Below are 20,460 nucleotides of genomic sequence, written 5' to 3'. Positions count from 1 at the left end.
AATGCCATTCATACAGTACGTGCTCAAAGTGTCGGCGTGATTTCTTGTTTGGTCTTTCGATGTTTTAAAAAAGCTGGAGTCTAATGTTTATGTTAATTTGGTGCTTTTGTTGTGCACACGCGAGACTGTCCTGAATAGCGTCGACGTGTCAGCTCTACTTTTAATAATATTACTACTACTACTACTACTAATAATAATAATACATTTTGTTTATATAGCGCCTTTCCTGTGTTCAAGGCCCCTGAAAAAGCAAATCGGAGTGTTTGCGTATCTACTGGCTGTTCATTGAGTGCAGTTCAGCACGACCACCACTGTTCAGAACTCACTTATTCAGTACAAAGACGGCTCATTCAGAGAGCAAGGACTTCAAGACAGGAACAACCCCTGGACGGCTGACATGTCCACCGCCAGTCATTCAGCTTAACTCTCACTCTGCGACGTCGGAAGGACCCGAGGGGCTACAGAACAGCAGAATCTGAACTGTGGAGCGGCGGTCGCCGAGTCTCACTACCCCGAAGGTCAAGTACACCAAGTGCTGTCATTCCCTTCGTACCTGCGTCCGACTCCGAGGCGCCCCCTACAGGCTCCCTTTGCTCGTCTTTCACCTCCAGACACTTCACTGGAGTTTCCTGACTAATTCAGCGTTTTGGATCGTTCTGATTTATTTGAGATGGCGGAGTACTCTTAACTGCAGGTGCCCGATTAGAAAATTGCGTGCGCACCAAAGAATTAAAAAGCAGCATAAAAAATGATTAACTTTTACAAGTCAGACCGCCATCTCGCGTCGGGGGTCCGCTTAAGAAACGAACGTCTGAGTCGAACCTACAGAGAGATGATCCAGCAAACACTGCAGTCGTTGTGATTAATGTATTCTGTATAAAAACCAATATATATATATATTGTTAATTTTAGAGTATGACAGTTGATATTTATAAGATTTATTTTCATACGACCCCCTCTACCCTCCAGTAAAATGGTTTGCTCTTGTGGGGTTTGCTGGTCGATTGCTTTTTAACAAGTTGTTTTGTTTGCCGATAGTGAAAGTTACTGTAACTTTATAACGCGGAGTGGACGGGTCCTGGCGATCAAAGTACGTGTGGCGACTGTAGAAGACCGAGGAGTTGCGGGACACCAACTCCAACAATGCGACCCCCAAACTGTAGAAGTGCAATAATCTCAACAGACAGCAAAATCAGCAAGTGTTCGTGCACGTTAGTCTTCCATAACAAACGATTTATTACTATTATATTTTGGCAAAGTTACAAACGAATTAAAAGACAGCTTTGTATAACAAGAAGTAACTGCACTGAGTGAACTACCGGAGGCTGGCGCATGCGCAGACGCCAGTCCCGCACAGACAGACCAAAGAGAAGACGCTCAGCAGCCCGAGGGGTCCTGTTGGCACGCACTGCTAGTTGCGCTCGTTTATTGGAGAGCAGATCAGACATTTGTGGCTGAAATGAACTTTAAATAACATTACTCGTTTATGCTTCACCTGCAGAGCAGAAATCAGGAACACCAGCCGGGGGGCACTGAGGCATAAAACTTCAAATGAGATTTGTGCAGAGTTTTATTTACTGTGCACACGCTTCTTTGTCGTTATTTCGTCATCATTCAGGGAAATGTTTTTGTTTGTGTTTCTTCAGTCATTTTCCTTTAATACTCTTTTCTATCATCGAATTAGATTGCATTGTTTGATGAAATGAAAAATGAATACACTGAAACACCCCCCCCACACACACACATTTATATATATGTGGACAAAGGAAAGTCCAAGTAATGGAGACGAGGAGGAGAGTGGATTGCCAGCTGTTAGTTTAAAATGAGTTTTTTGACAGGAACAGGAACATGGAGGCACAGAAGGAGATCATCTAAGCAGAACTGTCCCACAAACCTTATGAAGTATCCACACGTCACTCAATGAAAAGTTCATAAACATTTTGTTTTGCCCCGGGCGGGTATTTGCGCAGTGCTGCGTTTTCCATATTTAATAACCGGAGGACTACTTGGGAAGTCTGCGCTGCTAAGTCTGTACGCTGAAGGACTCGCTTCAAACAACCGAGTGGACAACAGGAGAACAGCTCTGCTAATGGCAAACGCGGATGTGCCTCAGTTTAATGACAGCAGACTTGTCACGTCATTTACATTTAATAATAAGATGGTGCGTATTTAGCCCCAGTATGAACAAAACCTCAATTTAGTTTATCTGAACTCACACATCTGCTGTCTACATATTTATTATTAACGTTAATATTGGAATACTTGATTAACATTAACTAACGTGTCAATGGCAGTGCGCGTATCGAGAGGACGCCCCACCTGCACGTGCATATTGTGTGTCAGATTAGGACGTTTGTCCGGCGGTGTCACCGGGCACGCTGTTCGTTACTTGCCAACTCTGTGTGTGCTTTGATCTTTGATTGACCCGATCACCAGTCAGGTAACACTCTTTTTTTTTTAACATGGTCAACTGTTGTCCAATGGCGCGGGCGGGAAGCTGTGAGGCTGAAACAGGTGCCACTCGTTTAATGAAAATTGTGTCATATTTGTACCTGTCTGTGTATGTATTTATTTATGTCTTTATTGAATGAATGATTGATTTATTTTACATTTTTATTGTTTATAATGTTCCATGTTAACCCTCTCCTCTTTATTCTATGAATGAGATTCCCCAATTACCAACAGCAGGCGCTCATCGTGACTTCCACAGCACGTCAAATATCACGCATAACGCGCAGCATTTCATGTACTTAAATCGCTGCACTTAAGTGCCGGATTACACTTAGAACGTATACGAACCGCACCAGAGTTCACTTGGTACCGCACCGAGACCACCCTTTCCGAAGGGTCTCGGTACACTCAATACATTTTGTTATGGTCTGCCCCAGAGTGCGACTGGCGTGTTCACTTCTACCGAAACGAACCGGACTTTCTGGGAAATCACACCAGAGTTTTAAAAAACGGATACATATGATCTAAGCGTAAAAAAAGCCTTCAATTTATTCTGCAACCGAGTCTCGTCTGGATTAACTCCGTGTGGAATTCGGTCCATCTTCTGCGATTCCATGGAGACGCGCATTAAGCCCGAGTCCTCCTCACCCAAGCCCGCAGTTCGGAGGCTCTGAGCATGCGCTGTTTCGAACCTGCTGATCACGCTCTTTCCATTTCTAAGAATTTGCGGCTCACGCCCGCCGCTGCCCCGATAAAAACTCTTGGGATGTCTGATAACCAAAAGAGAAGACACCCTCGTGAAAAATAAAACGAAAAAGTGCGATCCCCGACGGCCGGGGCGAGCAGCTGCTCTTAAATCCTCGACGCCCCTCACCCGTCAGAAACACACCAGGCGCTTTCATCAGGCGCTATGGAGGAATATTTCGGTCGGAACCGACGGAATAAATAGGCAAATAAATCCATTTATTGTAAAATGTGAGAACAAATAATAGCTAAGTGATAGGCGGTCAAAAATACATAAATGCGTCATGAAATATAAGCTTTCTTTCTTTCTTTCTTTCTTTCTTTCTTTCTTTCTTTCTTTCTTTCTTTCTGTGATCCCACACGCAACGTAAATGACGCCCTGAAATGCAAACTGTCACTTGCACTCGTCAACGCTGAGAGGGCGGGCTCTAGCGAGTCCTGTGTTTTCATTGGTGAATCATCGGGAGGGTGGAGGTAAATCCACAGACTTCAAGGGCCACATTTACGTCAAACACTTCAAACTCCTGAGAAGATGAGGACCTCAGAGCTTCTTGAGTGAAAGTGCCCGCTTTACCTCCTGTGGGACACGTCACCAGTGATGTTACTTGGGGTCATCTGGTGTTTCTGGTCTTTCAGTGTGACTCACCCTCACCCTCAAACAGGGTTGGTCATAGCCCAGCTTATGTGCCAGCAGCATTGGCCCATGAATCACTCTTCCTGATCCATTGCTAGCCATATGTTCTGTGGTGGTCCTGATGGCTTTCCTCTTGCCAACCCCAGTAATGCCAAGTGGTGTGTAGACTCTGTAGATTGAACGGCTGGCAAACCCCTGCACCCTCCTTTTATGGGTTTGCAGCGAGTCTTCCAGCTTTGCTCCTCCAGCTCCTGGTTATTGGCCAGCTTCCTCCTCAATGCAGTCTTCCCAGGGGGGCTGTCAGCATAATAAGGACCACCTGCACCAAGAATGCTGAAGAAAAGAAAGGACCACAACTGGTCTCAGTGAAGTTGTAGCTGTGTGGTCTGGAAACTCCAGCTACCTTTTGAAGTCAACTTAAAGTAGCCGGTCTGACATGGTTTTGAGCAGGCCTGATGATGATGATGATGATGATGATTTTCTAGGCTGATGTAGGGACTGTACAAAGGAGATGCACCTCCTCTGGCCAGGTTGTTTGCTGCTGGTAATAGCCATAGCCTCATGGTGCCACCAGTCGTGACTGTCCCACAAGGCAGTAAGGTGGCTGCTGAGGATGTGCTCCAGTGATCTTCTTCCTGGACAGAAAGGGCATGCTGGGATATCACTCTTGCCTAGTACCTTTATCATTTTATTTTTTGCTCTCCTCTCCTCTCTTCTCTTCCATGGATTGTTCTCATTTTTAACCACTGTAACCTCTAACCTGAAACTTGCTTCCATCCAGTTTGCGGTGGTATCGAGTTTCTGAAAGTGTTATACTGGTGAAGATGGTCATGATGTAAGTTGCCAGATGTAGCTTCCCAAAGGGAGAAAGACTGGAGCCCAGCACTTACGAGTTGCACGTTTGCCAGATTAGGAATATGTTACTTAGTTTTGATCCCCTCACAGTGGAGAACCCTCTCAAATGCCACCACGGCCCAGTTCAGGGTCACGTTGCGTTAGTGGCAAACGAATACAGCACATGGTGCCCGCCGTTCATAGGTCACATTTACAAACTCACACATGTATGAGTGATACATGGTGTCTTGGGGGGAAACGAATGCCAGCACAAGTAAGTGGTGGAGGGTCTGTGATGTTCACCCAGAAGACAAGAGCCATGAAGAGCAGTCACCTTTAAGAGGTCTTTGATTGTTTTATATTTGAACATAAAGCAGGTCAATAATGATAAAGAAACCTTCTCAGTCAGACAATACAATACAATTTATTTTTGTGTGGCCCACAATCACACAAGAAGTGTCACAATGGGCTTTAACAAGCCCTGCCTCTTGACAGCCCCCCAGCCTTGACTCTTTTAGGAGACAAGAAAAACTATCTGAATATGACTGGTGACCACTATGGGACACCCAGAGCCCAAACACCAGTTAAGATAACATGAAGATGTCCTTTACTCAGTCCAGCACCTTGTCACTGCAGTAAGGACTCAGTCCAGCACCAAACTCAGAGTCGATAAGGCGCCGCCATCTCTCTTCGTGTCTCCTCGGTGAGCGCCGTGCAGCTCCCTCCCGACTCAGACTCCCTGCATGAGGTGAGATGCCTCCTTTTATGTCGGACACCTGAAGCACTGTGCCCAGGTCATACTGAAGCTCCCCAAAATAGAGAGGTCCGTTCTTCACAGCACCCCACCCTGGCACCCAAGGACCCCGACAGGGCCACCCTTCTGCGCTACATGTCCCGGGTGACCCTGTGGGTGTTCAGACTGCTATGGGAGCACTGCCACCTCTCGTGCTTGGGGTAGACTAACTGCAAAAACATTCATTTGTTCCTAGTCCCACTATTATGTGGGCATCCTGACTGGGACAGAAACCGAGGACCATCCTGGCTGGGTTACGCTGTCCTGGCTGGATGGGAAATCGTCCTCGACCAAGAATGCCATTCCAGTTACATCCAAATCCTGTTTGTATTCCAGGAAACGCGTGAGAAAGTCTGCTATAGTTTTTCTTTTTGTTTGAAACTTTTATACAATTGTTATTAAGATTACGAAGACACGTTGTCCAGGGTAGAGCTGTGATGTGTGGCCTCTGTCGAGCTTTAGATGGGCGCCCGCCTACGAGTGGCGCAGTGACCCGCGTTTACATGGCGTGTGCTGAAACCGAGGGCCCATCAGAGCCGTTGGGAGTCTCGATGTGCCACGCGGTACCCAAAGGGCACCTCTAATGTTTGCAAAGCTTAAGCAGAACACCAAACTCCTTAGAAGAGGTGGCATTTCAGGGAGTCCAACGAGGAGGGCTGCATCGTGATTCACCAAAATGGAGAGAGCGGCAACGTCTGACTTTATCGTGGCACAATCATTGTCTCGCTGCGTGCCGTCATTAATCAGTTTGTGCTCCTGTTCTGTGATGTGAAAAGAGTCAAGCACAGCACACGCCATTGTCACCTGTGAATGACACGTGGGTTCTCTTGGGTTCCTCGCTGCCCATAATCCCAGAGATGGGAGTAGATTCATACCTGGTGGCATGGATCATGGACTATCTTACAGACAGACCTCAGTATGCGTGTCTTGGGAACTGCAGGTCTGACATTGTGGTCAGCAGCACAGGAGCGCCGCAGGGGACTGGACTTTCTCTGGTCCTGTTCAGCCATCGGACTTCCAATACAACTCTGAGTCCTGCCACGTGCAAAAGTTCGCTGACAACACTGCTATCATGGACTGCATCAGGAGTGGGCAGGAGGAGGAGTATAGGATCCTAATGAAGGACTTTATAGTGCAACTCAAACCGCCTACAACTGAACACCAGCAAAACCAAGGAGCTGGTGGTGGATTTTAGGAGGACCAGGCCCCTCATGGACCCCGTGATCATCAGAGGTGACTGTGTGCAGAGGGTGCGGACCTATAAATACCTGGGAGTGCAGCTGGATGATAAATTAGACTGGACTGACAATACTGATGTTCTGTGCAAGAGAGGACAGAGCCGACTATACTTCATTAGAAGGCTGGCGTCCTTCAACATCTGCAATAAGATGCTGCAGATGTTCTATCAGACGGTTGTGGCGAGTGCCCTCTTCTACGCGGTGGTGTGCTGGGGAGGCAGCATAAAGAAGAAGGACGCTTCACGCCTGGACAAACTGGTGAGGAAGGCAGGCTCTATTGTTGGCATGGAGCTGGACAGTTTGACATCCGTGGCAGAGTGACAGGCGCTGAGCAGACTCCTGTCAATTATGGAGAATCCACTGCATCCACTGAACAGGATCATCTCCAGACAGAGGAGCAGCTTCAGCGACAGACTGCTGTCACCATCCTGCTCCACTGACAGACTGAGGAGATCGTTCCTCCATAAAACTATGTGACTCTTCAGTTCCACCGGGGGGGTAAATGTTAACATTATAAAAAGTTATTGTCTGTCTGTATACCTGTATTGTTATCACTCTTTAATTTAAAATTGTTATTATCAGTATGCTGCTGCTGGAGTATGGGAATTTCCCCTTGGGATTAATAAAGTATCTATCTATCTATCTATCTATCTATCTATCTATCTATCTATCTATCTATCTATCTATCTATCTATCTATCTATCTATCTATCTATCTATCTATCTATCTATCATAAAGATGAAGAACTTTTATTTGGTGATCCATAGAGAAGGCCGTGGTCTCGTATCGATGTAATAAATTGGGTGCAACGCCTTCAATCAACTGGCCATCCAGCCACTGCTGGTGACATTTAGCTTGAAGTGCAGGGCCGGCGGCTGATGATCCACACCTTCAGAGACCGGAGTCCACTCACACTGTATAGGGTGGTCCAGATCTAATTATCTAATTATTACATTGCATTGCATTAAAAGTTGCATAGTTAGATCTGGACCAGCCTGTACACTGCGCACTGTCCATGTGGTTTGACACGATCTTCCCATCTAGCGCTGGCTTGTTCCGTAAACTCGGATTTCCTCCGAGACCCATAAGATCAAATTCTTTAAATCACACCTACGGTTTAATAGGAGGCCCATTCTTCTGGCTCCTTCATCACTGTCACGGCTGCCCTGCGTAGCGTGCGGCTTGCACTTGGACCGACACCAAGAAGTGACTCGTTTCCCACAGAGCTTTCATTCTTGCTTTGAACTCGTAGAGCTGGTCCGTCCTGTGCAGCCTTCAGCCAGGATGGCACGAGGAGCCGTGAGTAAAAATGTGTGTCGCGTGTGAGGGAAGCACACAAGTTAAAAATGAACATAACCTGATGAAAGAGAATGGCCTTTATGTGACATCAGGTGATCCATTGTCATTCGATGGCATCAAGGGACGAGTGACAAATGTGAGCGATATGTGTGAGCTCTCAGGCGTTCAGCGTTACGATGACAGCGCCGGAGTCGATGTAAGCTTGAAAGAATTGGCCGCTATATTCATGAAAATATGAACTGCAGGATCACAAACGGAGTGTCACACTCTGTCAAAAGGACGGCTGTAAAGAGAGCGGACAACGAGGAGCCTCAGGACTCAAAACACCTGAATGAACAAATCTGCCCAACAAATAACTGAAGAAACATAACATGGCCGTCTAATTGGGAATGCAAACGTGTCTCAATAAAACAGCCGCAGCGTTCAAACGTGTCATTTATTCATAGAGCACAATGCTTATCTAAAGTCGATTTGCTCAGAAAGAAGCGTGGGGCCAAGAAGGTGCGGTGGTCTACGTGGGTGTCTGTGTGCCTCTTCTGTCTCGGCGCTCTTCACAACGTGTAAATGAATCCTTCAGCTTCAGTTCCCTTGTGCTACTGAGAGGCCCCGAGTTCATAACAGCAACTTTAGCTTTTAGTTTTCTTGCAGCTCCCTGAATCCCCGGCAGTTTAAAGTGCACGGACTGGAGGGACTGCGGGCAGGTGTGTTAGGAAGAAGCCTTAGCTGCTATTCCCTACAGACGCTGTGATGAGCCGACCACCGATGTGTGTTCTCATTTGATTATCACATCTGGCCCCGCGAGACGAGCGTCTTCAAGCGTTTTGCGGGGCTCTGTAAATTTACACGTTTTGAGCTCAGTGTGCTGCGTTTCAAACTCCTCACTACTCCCCACCCGCCTTTTCTCCTCAAAGTTTTCCAGATCGATTAAACTGTGTCTTGAAAAGTCGTCAAATTCGGTGGAGAATTGCAGTTTGTGTTCCTGAACGTACTGAATGATGCTGACGTCATTAAGGAGGGCCTCCCTCCAGTGATTCTCGCCAGTCATGCCTTCCACGTGTCTAATAAAGCTAAGCCAGCCGGACTGGCGTCTTGTAACTGCACACCGAGTGTGTCGAGGTGCCCTGTGATGGCCGTTGAAAACTCCTCTCCTCTAAAAACGTCACATCACCTGCCAACCGCTGGCCATCTCACAGTCCCTTGTGAACACCGTCTGTCTCCTCCAGTAGCGTCTGAAACTCAGGGGGACATTTGGCAGTTTTCAAGTGAAAGTGATGTCTTTTATTCATTCATTTGCCACTGAGACAGGTGGAGAGCACAAAGGGTTGGGCACTGCCAGGTAAACGTGTATAACTGAAGGATTTGTAAAGAAAACAAACAACACGCAGTGACAGCGGGAGATCTCGGCAGACACAAGTCCTCCTCTAGACTTGAATTGGACGTTTTGGTTTTGGCTGAGCAGCAGCAGCAGATGGGGCAGCTCCTCCTGCCAAGCATTACAAAATGGGGCTTCTTTCTAACAAATCTTGCCATTCTTGTTTGTTAAATCGTAATGGGAACTCGCTTGTGAGGTCCTGCAGGGGTGAAGACGTCTGGAGCAACCGCAGCAGCTGCTTCATCAGTTCATGAAAAGGAGGCAGACTGAAACGCGCCCACTGGTCTCATTTTAATGAAGATCTGCTAGGAAACAGAAAAAGACACGTTTTTTTGAGGAAGGGGGGTTTTTATTAAAAAAAAGAAATTCAAAGTCCAGGTACCCGCGTGTACAGTGAAAGCGAGAAAGGGCCCCTGGCGATAAGGGGCGTTACGGTGGTCCGATCCTCCGGTCTGTCAAAGAACAGGAACAGCTCAGCGCTTTGTGAGGGCCCCCGTTGCGTGACAACAGAAGTAGGGTATGCTGGCATCGGCGGTGGGGGGGGGGGGGGGGGGGTGGAGATTCGCCAGCTGAACTCTTACCCTTTGTCTCGGTTCGCACGCACGCACGCATTCGTGACAAGAGGCCGGGCGCGCCGCCTTGGGATTTTAATTTGAGCGGACTGAGCGCAATTACACAGGCAGGGGGCGGTGCTTAGGGCTCGATGTGTCGCGCGTGGCCAATGGCAGGTTGAGAGAGCGAGCGAGAGAGAGAGAGAGAGAGAGAGAGAGAGCGAGCGGCTGACTGAGTGTGTGTGTGTGAGAGAGAGAGAGAGAGAGAGAGCGAGAGAGAGAGAGAGCAATTGACAGAGCGAGTGAAAAAGAGAGAGAGCGAGCGAGCGAGCAGCGGTCTGCGTCTGCCTGATTCCGCCTGCCAGGTGCCCGAGGCTGCTGCTGCGTTCGTCGGACTGAGCGGCTCGTCTGTAAGTAACGACCCCGGGGCGGCAGTGCGTGTGGGCGGAGGTCACTGCGTGTCTGTCACCCAGGACCGCAGTGCCCCTGGTATGAGCCGGGGGACCAGCCGAAGTTTCTTGGACTTCATTCTTTAGCCTAATTGCTGTGCACCTCGATAAAACGTGCAAACGTCACCGTGATGCTGTTGATAGGGAGTCCGTGCTCGTCTTTTACTGTCGTTTTAGCTCTTTGGCGTTGACCATGAAGGGCACGATGAGGCGTGTCGAATATCTGCGCACTTTATTTATTTGCTGAAGTCCAATTGCTGACGCGGGTTGCAGGTTTCGGCTTTTCCTGCCGCTGTCAAGCGCTGTGGTCTTGACGGTGACAAGGCACGACATGGAAGGCTGCAAGTTTACAACAATAATGAATAAGCAGGGCAATGACCCCCCAAAAAGAACAAACGTGATTGCTCATTTTATGATCTGTTATTTATTTTATGTGACCACGTGGTATCATATGATATCCATTTAAATGTCTCCATATTTAGTTTTTCATTACGCGCTCAGTTACTCTTTCCTTAAAAACTGCTTCCACACCCCATGGCTTTCCAAGCTGGGCCTATCCGCACGTGTAGGTTGGCACTACGATGCCTGTAAGTCCTCCAGGATGGTGAGGACCACTCATGCGCTTCCGCATACGTCAATAAGGTAGGATGGTATCTTCTGCCCTTTCACTTGAGCTCTCGTTGCCCGTATTTTGACTTTCTCGATTTTCTGTTAAACGCCTTAAATGTTTGAGCCCAACATCTGAACCCTCGTGGCTGTATTTCTTTCAAAAGTGTCCGTGCTGGTGGTCCGCGCAGGACGCCCCTCAGCAGTTCACACTGAGCCACATGCCTTTGCCAAGGTCAGGTCACCTCGCCCCTGCCCTCTCTGTCAAGCTGGCACCGGTGCGGTCAGAGAGTGATTGGCTCTTTTCTGTCTCTGCCCAGCAGCATGTCTCTCTCGAGCTTCCCTGGACGTGACCTTGCATCGGCTGGGCTGGAGATGAATGCTCCTGCTCTGGACGCAGAAGTTCTCAAGCACCTTCGGTCAGGGCTGACGGATCTACAAGGTGTGCCGATGACCCTGTCTGTGACACACAGGTGGGATGATATCAAGAACTTCAGTGCCCACCCTGATGACCTGCTCATAGCCACGTACCCCAAGTCAGGTAGGTGCCGGTGCCAAGCTGGTTCAGGAGACGTTGGACAGGGCGTTGGTGTCAGTGGGGTCAGCGTTGCTGGATGGTGAGGTGGTCATCTTAGTGGGCTGCTGACATTGCTGCTTGACAGTAGGGGTGTGTGGACGTCTTCTTTAGCCATGCTGTAGGTATGGTGGTCCGCTGATGGTGTTGTATCAGGTTGAGGCTGAGCTGCTAGCCACGTCTGCCCCACAGATGGATGGGCAGAAAGATCCTTGATTAGTCTCGATGAAAGCTACAGGGTTACAGCAGCAGACATAACAAGACACAAATATTCAAGAGCATCTTAACAAAGTGTAGACATCGACTAAGTGTGGCGTGATTAGAACTGCGCATACTTACCAGTTACAGTTTCCCAGTATGGGATGTCAGTCACCAGCACAGAAGATTGTCTCACGGCGTTGTCATTGTCTGCCACACCAGCTCAGGACCACTCAGCACTCTGTGAACAGGACCACCTCATTCTAGAACCTGATGATTGAGGGTGCAATCCACCTGACGTGGCACTCCATGGATCAACGCCATTGTCTCAGTCTATAACTGACGACGCTCCTCATACCGGGGCTCAGAGTCCTCGTCCATCATGGCAGGCGAGCGACCGCCTGCTCTACCAACTCCTCTGGGGAGTCCAGCCTGACCACTCAGATTGAACCGGCCTGTCCGTTTATTTGGTCTGTTGGGACCACCTGCACTGGTGCCACTTCCCCAGCACACCATGGCCCAGAAGATGGCACTGGCCACTACAGATTAGTAGATCATGCACCAAACAGCATTAGTGTCCGCGAGACCCTTCACGTACGCAGGAGGTGTCTTGTTGGTATCCCACTCAAGCCTGTCATTCAGATGCACCCCAAGGTCTTCACCATCAATGAGAACCCGGGGGCAGGCTGGGTTTGCCCCTCTTGAAGTCTTTGGTTATTTCCTTTGTCTTACTGATGTTGAGCTGCAGGTGGTCCACTTTGCAGCATTCAGTGGTGTCCTGTATTTATGCTTCTGCCCCCAACCAGACTTTCTGGAGATGACATGACTTGGTATGGTGCCTACAGTCTGAGGTGTGCAGGGTAAACGCAAAGGAAGCTGGCACTCCCACGCTACTCGTGACCGATACACTGCCCTTTAGCCGTCCAAGCTGGTCTTGAGGACACGGTGGGACCATCCATCCGCATTGACTGGGGTTTCTGTTCTGCTGATGGTGTTGTATAGACTTGATGGTAGATGACAAGTCAACAAAAGAAGATCCTCGCCTTGCTACCCTGCTTCTCCAGATGGAGGAAACTTGGCAGCATGTGGTCCTGGTATGCAAACTGCAGTCCACTCTCCACGTGCATCAGCGAGTCTTGGGCGCCCATGACGCTGTCGCTGGCTCCTTCCTTTGAACACTCTTGGTAGGTCCTGACCACTGCGCACCACCTGCCCCTTTGGAGAGGTTCTGACCTGGCCGTCCACTTACCACAGAGTGTCAGAGTCGCTCAGATCTTTACGCTTGCCCACTACACATCACCTTCAAGAACTGACTGTGCCAATTTGCCCCCCCATGGCAGGTGCCACTGGAACTAGATAATCAATGTCACTCACTTGACCTGTCAGTGGTTTGAATGCCGTGGCTGCTTGGGGTGTCTGGCTCATTGATTAAGAGACAACTTGTCAAACAGTAAAGATGCCAGTGTGTGCCCGTTTTCTAACATCTTTTGTGCGTTGTTGGCACTAGTCTGCAGTGAGAATGTCATTGTGTAAACTTGGCCTGCCAGGGAATGAAGATGAGCCCAGCTTCACAGAGAAGGCGGTGTGTCTCGGGGGTCACCCCTAGGGGTCATGTGGGGGTGGCGACTCAAAACTCTCAGAGACCCCCAGTGTGCTCAGTGACTCTCAGCCTCCTACTGGCTGCAGCTTGTAACTTTCTTTTTTTCTTCTGTCTCTCACACAGGAACCACGTGGATGGTGGAGATTGTGGACAGCATTCGCAACGAGGGCATCTCCCAGGAGATGCGAAGCATACCCAGTTTGATGAGAGCGCCTTTCCTGGAGATGAATCCTCCGGCCCCCTTTCCATCTGGTGAGACTGAGCTTTTGGACCATGCAGACTTTTAAGTAAAGTTCAGGTCAGGTCAGGTTGGGGAGCTGGCACTGGTAACAGCACACATTGTCACACCCACCACAGGGGGATCCTGGTGGGCAACCCCCAGGCAGACACGCGGTCCAGTCCCACCCTCTGGAAATGACCTGCTATCTGCTGCAGCCAGATGATAGGTGGGCATACGCTAGGCCTGGACCAGCTGCTAGGGTTCTGTGAGCCGGATCACCCTCCGGTAATCACTCCACATTGCCGTAGTGCCATAACTGACACTCCCTCACCATGCAGGGACTCCGTGAGCGACACAAAGTCAAACCCGCAGCACCCAAGGATTTAAGGAAAGTTGACCAAATGAATAAGCAGACTTTTGTTTTCACATGTCAGGTCTTGATATCCTGAAGACGATGCCAGCTCCCAGGATGGTGAAGACTCATCTGCCGTTCCAGCTGGTGCCGCAGTCCTTCTGGGACAACAACTGCAAGGTGAGGTTTAGCACTCGGCTGGATTCTGTCACATTTCTTTTTTTTAGAGTAATTTTAACAAGAACATTCAGCCCAACAAGCTTGCCAGTCCTATTCACTTAATTCCTCCAAATTGATGTGCTAGTTGAGTTTCGAAGGTTTCCACTGTCCTCGTGTCCGCCTCACGGTGTTGTCATTTGTCCCTTGTGTCTGTGATGTGATGTTTGGCCAGTCTTGAAGTCTTTAACTGTGTCCTCATGTTCTTCTTCTGTCCATTTTAAAGTAACTTCTGGAATCCCCCGACTAATTCCCTTCATACTCATAAACACTTCAGTCGTGCCACCTCCTGATCTCCAGGGCTTCATTCTCACATTAGGGCCCACCACATGAGACATCTGCCCCTGCTCAGCTCAACTGGTCCTCCTAGTGTGGCTTAAACTCAGACTCGACCAGCTTGTTCTTCACATTGTTATCCGCATCATTAATGGATATTTGAAAGAGCAGTGGTCTCTGGCACTGACCCCCTGACGGACACCATGCCTCACATCACCTCATTCTGATGAAGATCCCCTGCCCATAACTCTTTGCTTCGGTTGTTTAGCCCAGTTGTATGCCCATCGCCTCACTGTGCCCCACTGCTTTGAGTTTGATGCCCAGACTGGCATGTAGGACCTTGTTGTCCCGCGTAAACAGTATGGTGAACTTGTCTGACCTACAAATCGGACCGATTACCAAGCAGGTGACTGACGTGGATTCTGGTGTAGTTAGTAAACTTGTGAAGTTCACAGAAAATTCTAAATTTGGAGGGACATCAGTTGTTGAGGAGTCCACTAAAACAACTCAAAGTACCAAGTGCTGCATGAAGGCAAAAGGAACATGAATTATAAATCCAAGATGTGGGACACTGTCCTACAGGAAGAAACCTCTGAAAAGGACGTAGGGGTTTATGTTGACACAGCGTTGTCACTGCGTTCTCAGCAGTGTGCCAAAGCAATCAAACATGGCAAACAAAGGCTACGTTATGTCATCAAAAGTGCTGGATGCAAGTCAAGGGCCATCATGTTCCGATGGCAGGCAGAGCTGGCGAGACCACATCTGCAGCTCTGGCCACCACACTCTAAGAAAATCCAGAGAAGGTCCACTTCAAGATATGCAGAGAAGAGCAACCAAGAGCCTCCTAGAACTTAAGGACGTGTCCCACTGTGACCGAGTCGGAGAAGTTAAACTGTTTAGTCTCAAACTGCTTGGGGACGTCATCCAGATCTTCAAAATTTTCCAAAGCAGATCCAGCAGAACCGTGAAGCCCCCACTTGAGAAGAGATCACCAGCTGAAGTGCATTTGGGACCAAAGCCAGGAAGCTCTTCATGCAAGGAGTTGTAGGAATTGAGAATAAGCTACAGATTACTGGAGCAGAAGTGGAAACCCTAATAGCCTTTACAGAAGCCCTTGAATGAGGGTGATGGGCAGATTTGACCCAGTGGGACATCTTGAGTATCCACTAAACAGATGTGCTCGAAATCCTGAATGGTCTTCTCTCATGTGTTGAATTCTGTGTGTTCTTACTGTACGTTCTTGCCTGTGCCACTTGCAGACCAAACTGAAGAATTGTTAAAAGAGAGATGAATTGTTCTGAGGACAAGGCCCATGTCGTGAGTAAGCAAGGACGGTCACATCACGAATCGAGTGCCACCTAATCAGGGATACTATCAGTAAGGAAGTGCCGGTCTCTGTCTGTGTTGCTGAGTGTCACTGGAGTGCCCACTTTGGTGGTCTTACTACACGTTTCCCTCAGAATACATGTTCTCGTTAAAGAGTCCGCTCACATCCACCATGTGCACCTAACTGAAGGTGCCGTCCCTTAGGAAAGCATCTCCACCTATCAGATCAGTCATACAAATATCATCTACTCGGATTTCAGTGAAAGATACAGCCTGGACATTTTACTGGGGCCTTTTGTGAATTCAAAACCTTTCTGCTGATCAGCTCAATCTCCTCCATCCCTCACTGGTTGTCCACTTTTGTTTCTTCCTCCTAGAATTCCAAACCCAGTTTTGTTGACTGTTTGCTAACACTCCTCTACTTTAAATGTGACGCTCTGTCTTTTCATCAGATGTTCCCTCTCTTATTTTATGATGCATGTTAAGCTTACTGGCCTGGAGGACATCTGTAGATACGCCACCTCAGGAAAGCCACCAACCCTTCTAAGGACTCCACATACCCATGTCATCATCTCTTTGAACGTCTTGCATCTGGCGGATGTTACAAGACCTTCCATGCCTATATTGGCTTCATCTTCCATTTCTTTTAATGGGAAGGCACTTGCTACCTTCTCCAGTGTGCTGTGGTTTTTGACAGGTCCATATCTTTGATATGTGTGCTCTCATGCCAGCGACTTCTTAGATGTCAGCCTGTTTAATTCAAGCAGCTCCCTACGGTTTTGATCTCTCAGTAACTCCTTGATGATTCTTGTGTAGAAGCAGACTGGCGTGGGCACCCTCATCCCCAGTGAGGGCATTCAGAGTCTCAGGACAGGCAGCAGAATGAAGACTTATTGTGTGGCACACATAGAGACTCACTTCAGATGGGAGGAGCGAGCAGCCATGGGCAGCTCTTACAGTTCTTATCACACAAGTGATTGTTCATCCTCATCTGACTCCTCTAACACTCCCCTGCTCTAGTTCTGTCCCTAATTAATTCCGCCTTTATTTCTCAGCTAAGGGGGTGTCAGACCCCTCTCTGTCCATCATGTCTGTCTGACCAGGGCTACCTGTCCTCCCTATTAGCTCGGCACTTGCTACTATTATTTCCAGCCCAGGAGTTCCCATTCCCTTTCTTAGCAAGGGGTCCGTCCTTCTCCAGCGTTCCTGCACATCTAACCTTTGGCGTATGAACCATTGGTGATTTCCAGCTCATACAGAATAATACAAATATGTAGGCAGGAGCCTTTTAGATCCTCTTATACCGTATCTTCAGCGTTTAGTGAAATACAATACTTACTTTCTCATGTGCTTATAATACTTTTGTAGTACGTAGAGATTACCATTTTCTACACTTGTTGACTTCTTCAAGCGTCTATGCCTGCTGCAGCCCGCACTTCTTGATGCTCTTCACCACCTTTCTGGTTGTTCTTTTACTACTAAAGTAGTGGTCTGGTCACACATCTCTCACATACCTCACATGGTCTGTTGACAGCAATGAACTGATCCAGGAAGCTCAGCAACAATCGTTTTCCTGAGGATGCTGAATAAGGCTACCCTGGCAGATGGTTAGGACCTTCTGCTGCTGCACCACAAAGAGCATCCCAACGTGCTGCATCTCTTTGTGGCGTCTTAGCTTCATAGCAGTCGATGGGTAGGATCTTCAAAGAGTTGTCTCCAGCTGACAGAAGATCCCTGGGACACAAATCCAGACCTGGAGAACATCTGCAGATACGCCACCTCAGGAAAGCCACCAACCCCTCTAAGAACTCCACATACCCATGCCAACATCTCTTTGAATTTCTCGTATCTGGCAGATGTTACAAGACCTTCCATGCCTGCGCGTCCAGACTGAGAAACGGCTCTTTTTTTCCCCCACAGCCATATTTGCTCTAAGTTGGTCCTCCAAGCTTCCCCCATAATTAGACTGACTGTCCTGACTTCATTTACATACATCACATTTACTTTTATTCTTATTTTACCAAATTGTTTTCTTATTTTATCACTCACCTTAGTGCTGTTCTATTTTTATTCTGTGTTGTCCTTATAACATCGAGTATTGAAGTTGCAAATGTAATGTTGTTGTACTTGTGTAGAATTCGAACTTCCTTCATGTCACTGTCCTCCTATCTGCCTCGTTTCTAACGCTCCTGTTAAAACCTTCCAGGCTATTTACATTGCACGCAACGCCAAGGATGTCCTCATCTCCTACTACTACTTCCACAAGATGAACACTGGCATGCCCGAGCCTGGCACCTGGCATGAGTTTTTTGACAACTTCCTATCTGGAAAGGGTAGGTGACACATTAGGGTGGGCGCAGGTTTCCCTCTAATGACCAGCTTGGCGTGAGCAGAAATGTTCATTTCCGTTACCTTGTGTTTTGCCCTGGTAGGGTCCTAAGGTGATGATATTCTCCACTTTACTCTCTTTATTATGTAGACCTTAAACGGAATGCCTCAGATCCCATCCTCGTCGCCAAATGCGTCGCTTTTGATTTGTGCTGCTGTGAAACGCCGGTGGTGAGTCTCGAAGAACGAGCTCTTTGCACCATGAGCTAAATGGAGAGCTGCATGAGTCGGCCACACAGAGCCCCTCTCTGAGTGCCGGGGACGTCCGCTCCCACCTTTTCCACTACACCCTGCCAGTGCTATTTACTATCATGCTATGGAACTAGGATGTTGTACCGTGTTAGCCATTATAGATGTGGTGGCTAAATAAAAAGATTACAATATGTGAGCTTTCAAGTCAACTCAGGCCTGTTCTTCAGTCAAGATGGAATGATTAATGATTACATCCTGCCTGCCCGCCTGCCTGAAGAAGGGGCCTGAGTTTCCTCGAAAGCTCGCGTATTGTAATCTTTCTAGTTAGCCACTAAATGGTGTCATTTTGTTCAACGTCTCACCACATCCAATCCTATGGAAAAATAAAAACATATGCATTAGATACCATACTGAAAAACGTACTCCTTAAAGCAGGGCTGCGTTAAGACCCCCACAGGCCCCTGGGTGACGTAATGAACAGAGCAGAGAGTTGGCCATACGCAGACACCCTGCCATTTAATGCAACTGCACTGCAGTGGGGACTCGAGCACCGAAGGGGGGGATTGGTGTTTGTGGCACGTGGACACCTTATCGTTTGATTAAGCAGACTGGTGGGGGTGTGGGGTCCCCTTTAATGATTTGATGATCATCTCACTGAGCTTCCTCCTTGCTGGGAGAGGATTGTGAGTGGTCAAAAGTCCCCTCGTTGTCGGAGGACCCTGATGGCAGATCCTCCCATGCATTGAGGTGTCACGCTGTTGAAGTACATGCGGTCATTCCTGAGGCTGGACAGACGTGCTGCGTGGAACTTGAGGGCAACGTGAGCGTGCGTCATTTGTAAAGAGTGCATTACATCCTTAAAGATTACTGGAGAGTCCCTGAAAGTGAATTTGAAATTGCCGCAGATATTAGCTTTATTATAGCATCAGCAGAGCTGAAGGCAGACAACGTCCAGTTTACTTCTGCATGTTCTTCGTCCACCGCCTGCTCCATCCTGCACTGCAAATCCATGAAGATGGCCTCCACACATCTGATTTATTGTCCGCAGGCTGGAGGTGTGAAGCAGGAAGGACTGACTCGTGACTTCCTCATTTGCACCTAATGGGTGACGTTCACTTCAGTGCGTATGTAGCTAACAGATGAACCTTTTTTCTTTTTTTTTGCATATGTAGCCCCCTGAAGTCACCATTCGAGGTTTGCTTTTCTATCCATGTGTATAGAAGGTCCATCCCGTGTGTCCAGACTGCTGTCATAAAACTGCTGTGGCTCTGCAGTCAGACACTTTTCTAAAACATTACATGGGCATCCAGAAGGAACATTGCTGGGTGGGTGTGTGACGAGGGGGGACCGGAGTCTTGCACCTCACCAACTTGGGCTTTCTTCCATTTGCAGTGTCATGGGGCTCCTGGTTCGATCATGTGACTGGCTGGTGGGACGCCCGTGAGGGCCTCCGTATCCACTATGTCTTCTACGAGGACCTGAAGCAGGTGAGTGCATCTGTCTCACACGAGGGTCCCTCCTGCTCCGTCAGCTCAAGCTAGTCCTGGTTCTCTGCTCTTACAGGACCCTGTAAAGGAAATCAAGAAGGTGGCGCTCTTCCTGGGCAAGACGCTCAACAAAGAGTTGCTGGACACCATCCTTGAACACACCTCCTTCAACAAGATGAAGGACAACCCCATGACCAACTTCAGCACGGTGCCACCGTTTGTCTTCAAGCACGACATCTCGCCCTTTATGAGGAAAGGTTGGTTTTCCACCTCCTTCCCTGCAGTGCCACATCCAGGCTACTTTTCTTTGTTTGTTTGTTTTGCTTTTTTTCTGTTTTTTGATTTGCTGCCCTTTTGGATTTTGTGCCCACCAGGAACTGTGGGGGACTGGAAGCTGCACCTGACCGTGGCGGAGAACGAGAGATTTGACGAGGAGTACCAACGGCGCATGGCTGCCTCCTCCCTGACCTTCAGGACTGAACTCTGAGTGGCTGTTCTCCATTCACCTTTGACAGATGCGAGCCCCCCATGTGGCCAGTAGGGGGCAGTGTTTCCACTGTATTTTTTTAGGTGTTAAGATTACGTGTATTTTGTATCTTTTGCATGTTTTTTTTAAATATTTGTTACTAATTATTAAATAAAGAAAAGCACTGACCCAAA

General features: G+C 48.3%; 2 protein-coding genes across 6 annotated transcripts in view; one reads left to right on the top strand and one right to left on the bottom strand.

The window, feature by feature from the left end:
- The window catches only part of LOC114661626 (sulfotransferase 1C2-like), a 17,674-nt gene extending 16,966 nt beyond the window's left edge, over positions 1 to 708 (bottom strand). Inside the window, exon 1 of the mRNA XM_028814762.2 lies at positions 554 to 708. The gene's annotated coding sequence lies outside the window, so the exon portion shown is untranslated. The remainder of the gene's footprint in view (positions 1 to 553) is intronic.
- The window catches only part of LOC114661624 (sulfotransferase 1C2-like), a 21,257-nt gene extending 797 nt beyond the window's left edge, over positions 1 to 20,460 (top strand). The window contains exons 1-8 of one of the 5 annotated variants that reach the window (XM_028814759.2): positions 10,163 to 10,326; positions 11,292 to 11,512; positions 13,467 to 13,595; positions 13,998 to 14,095; positions 17,940 to 18,066; positions 19,706 to 19,800; positions 19,877 to 20,057; positions 20,175 to 20,460. In XM_028814759.2, coding sequence (XP_028670592.2) covers positions 11,296 to 11,512; positions 13,467 to 13,595; positions 13,998 to 14,095; positions 17,940 to 18,066; positions 19,706 to 19,800; positions 19,877 to 20,057; positions 20,175 to 20,287 — 960 coding nt within the window. In that variant the 5' untranslated portion in view covers positions 10,163 to 10,326; positions 11,292 to 11,295 and the 3' untranslated portion in view covers positions 20,288 to 20,460. Of the gene's footprint in view, positions 1 to 10,162; positions 10,327 to 11,177; positions 11,207 to 11,291; positions 11,513 to 13,466; positions 13,596 to 13,997; positions 14,096 to 17,939; positions 18,067 to 19,705; positions 19,801 to 19,876; positions 20,058 to 20,174 lie in introns of those variants that run through there. The other 4 variants (XM_028814760.2, XM_051934758.1, XM_028814758.2 and 1 more) reach the window with 4 other exon arrangements.

Source organism: Erpetoichthys calabaricus, chromosome 12 (assembly GCF_900747795.2).
Source record: "Erpetoichthys calabaricus chromosome 12, fErpCal1.3, whole genome shotgun sequence".
Taxonomy (NCBI): Eukaryota; Metazoa; Chordata; class Cladistia; order Polypteriformes; family Polypteridae; genus Erpetoichthys; species Erpetoichthys calabaricus.
Note: the sequence above shows the minus strand (reverse complement) of the source record. Positions and strands in the feature narration are given on the sequence as shown.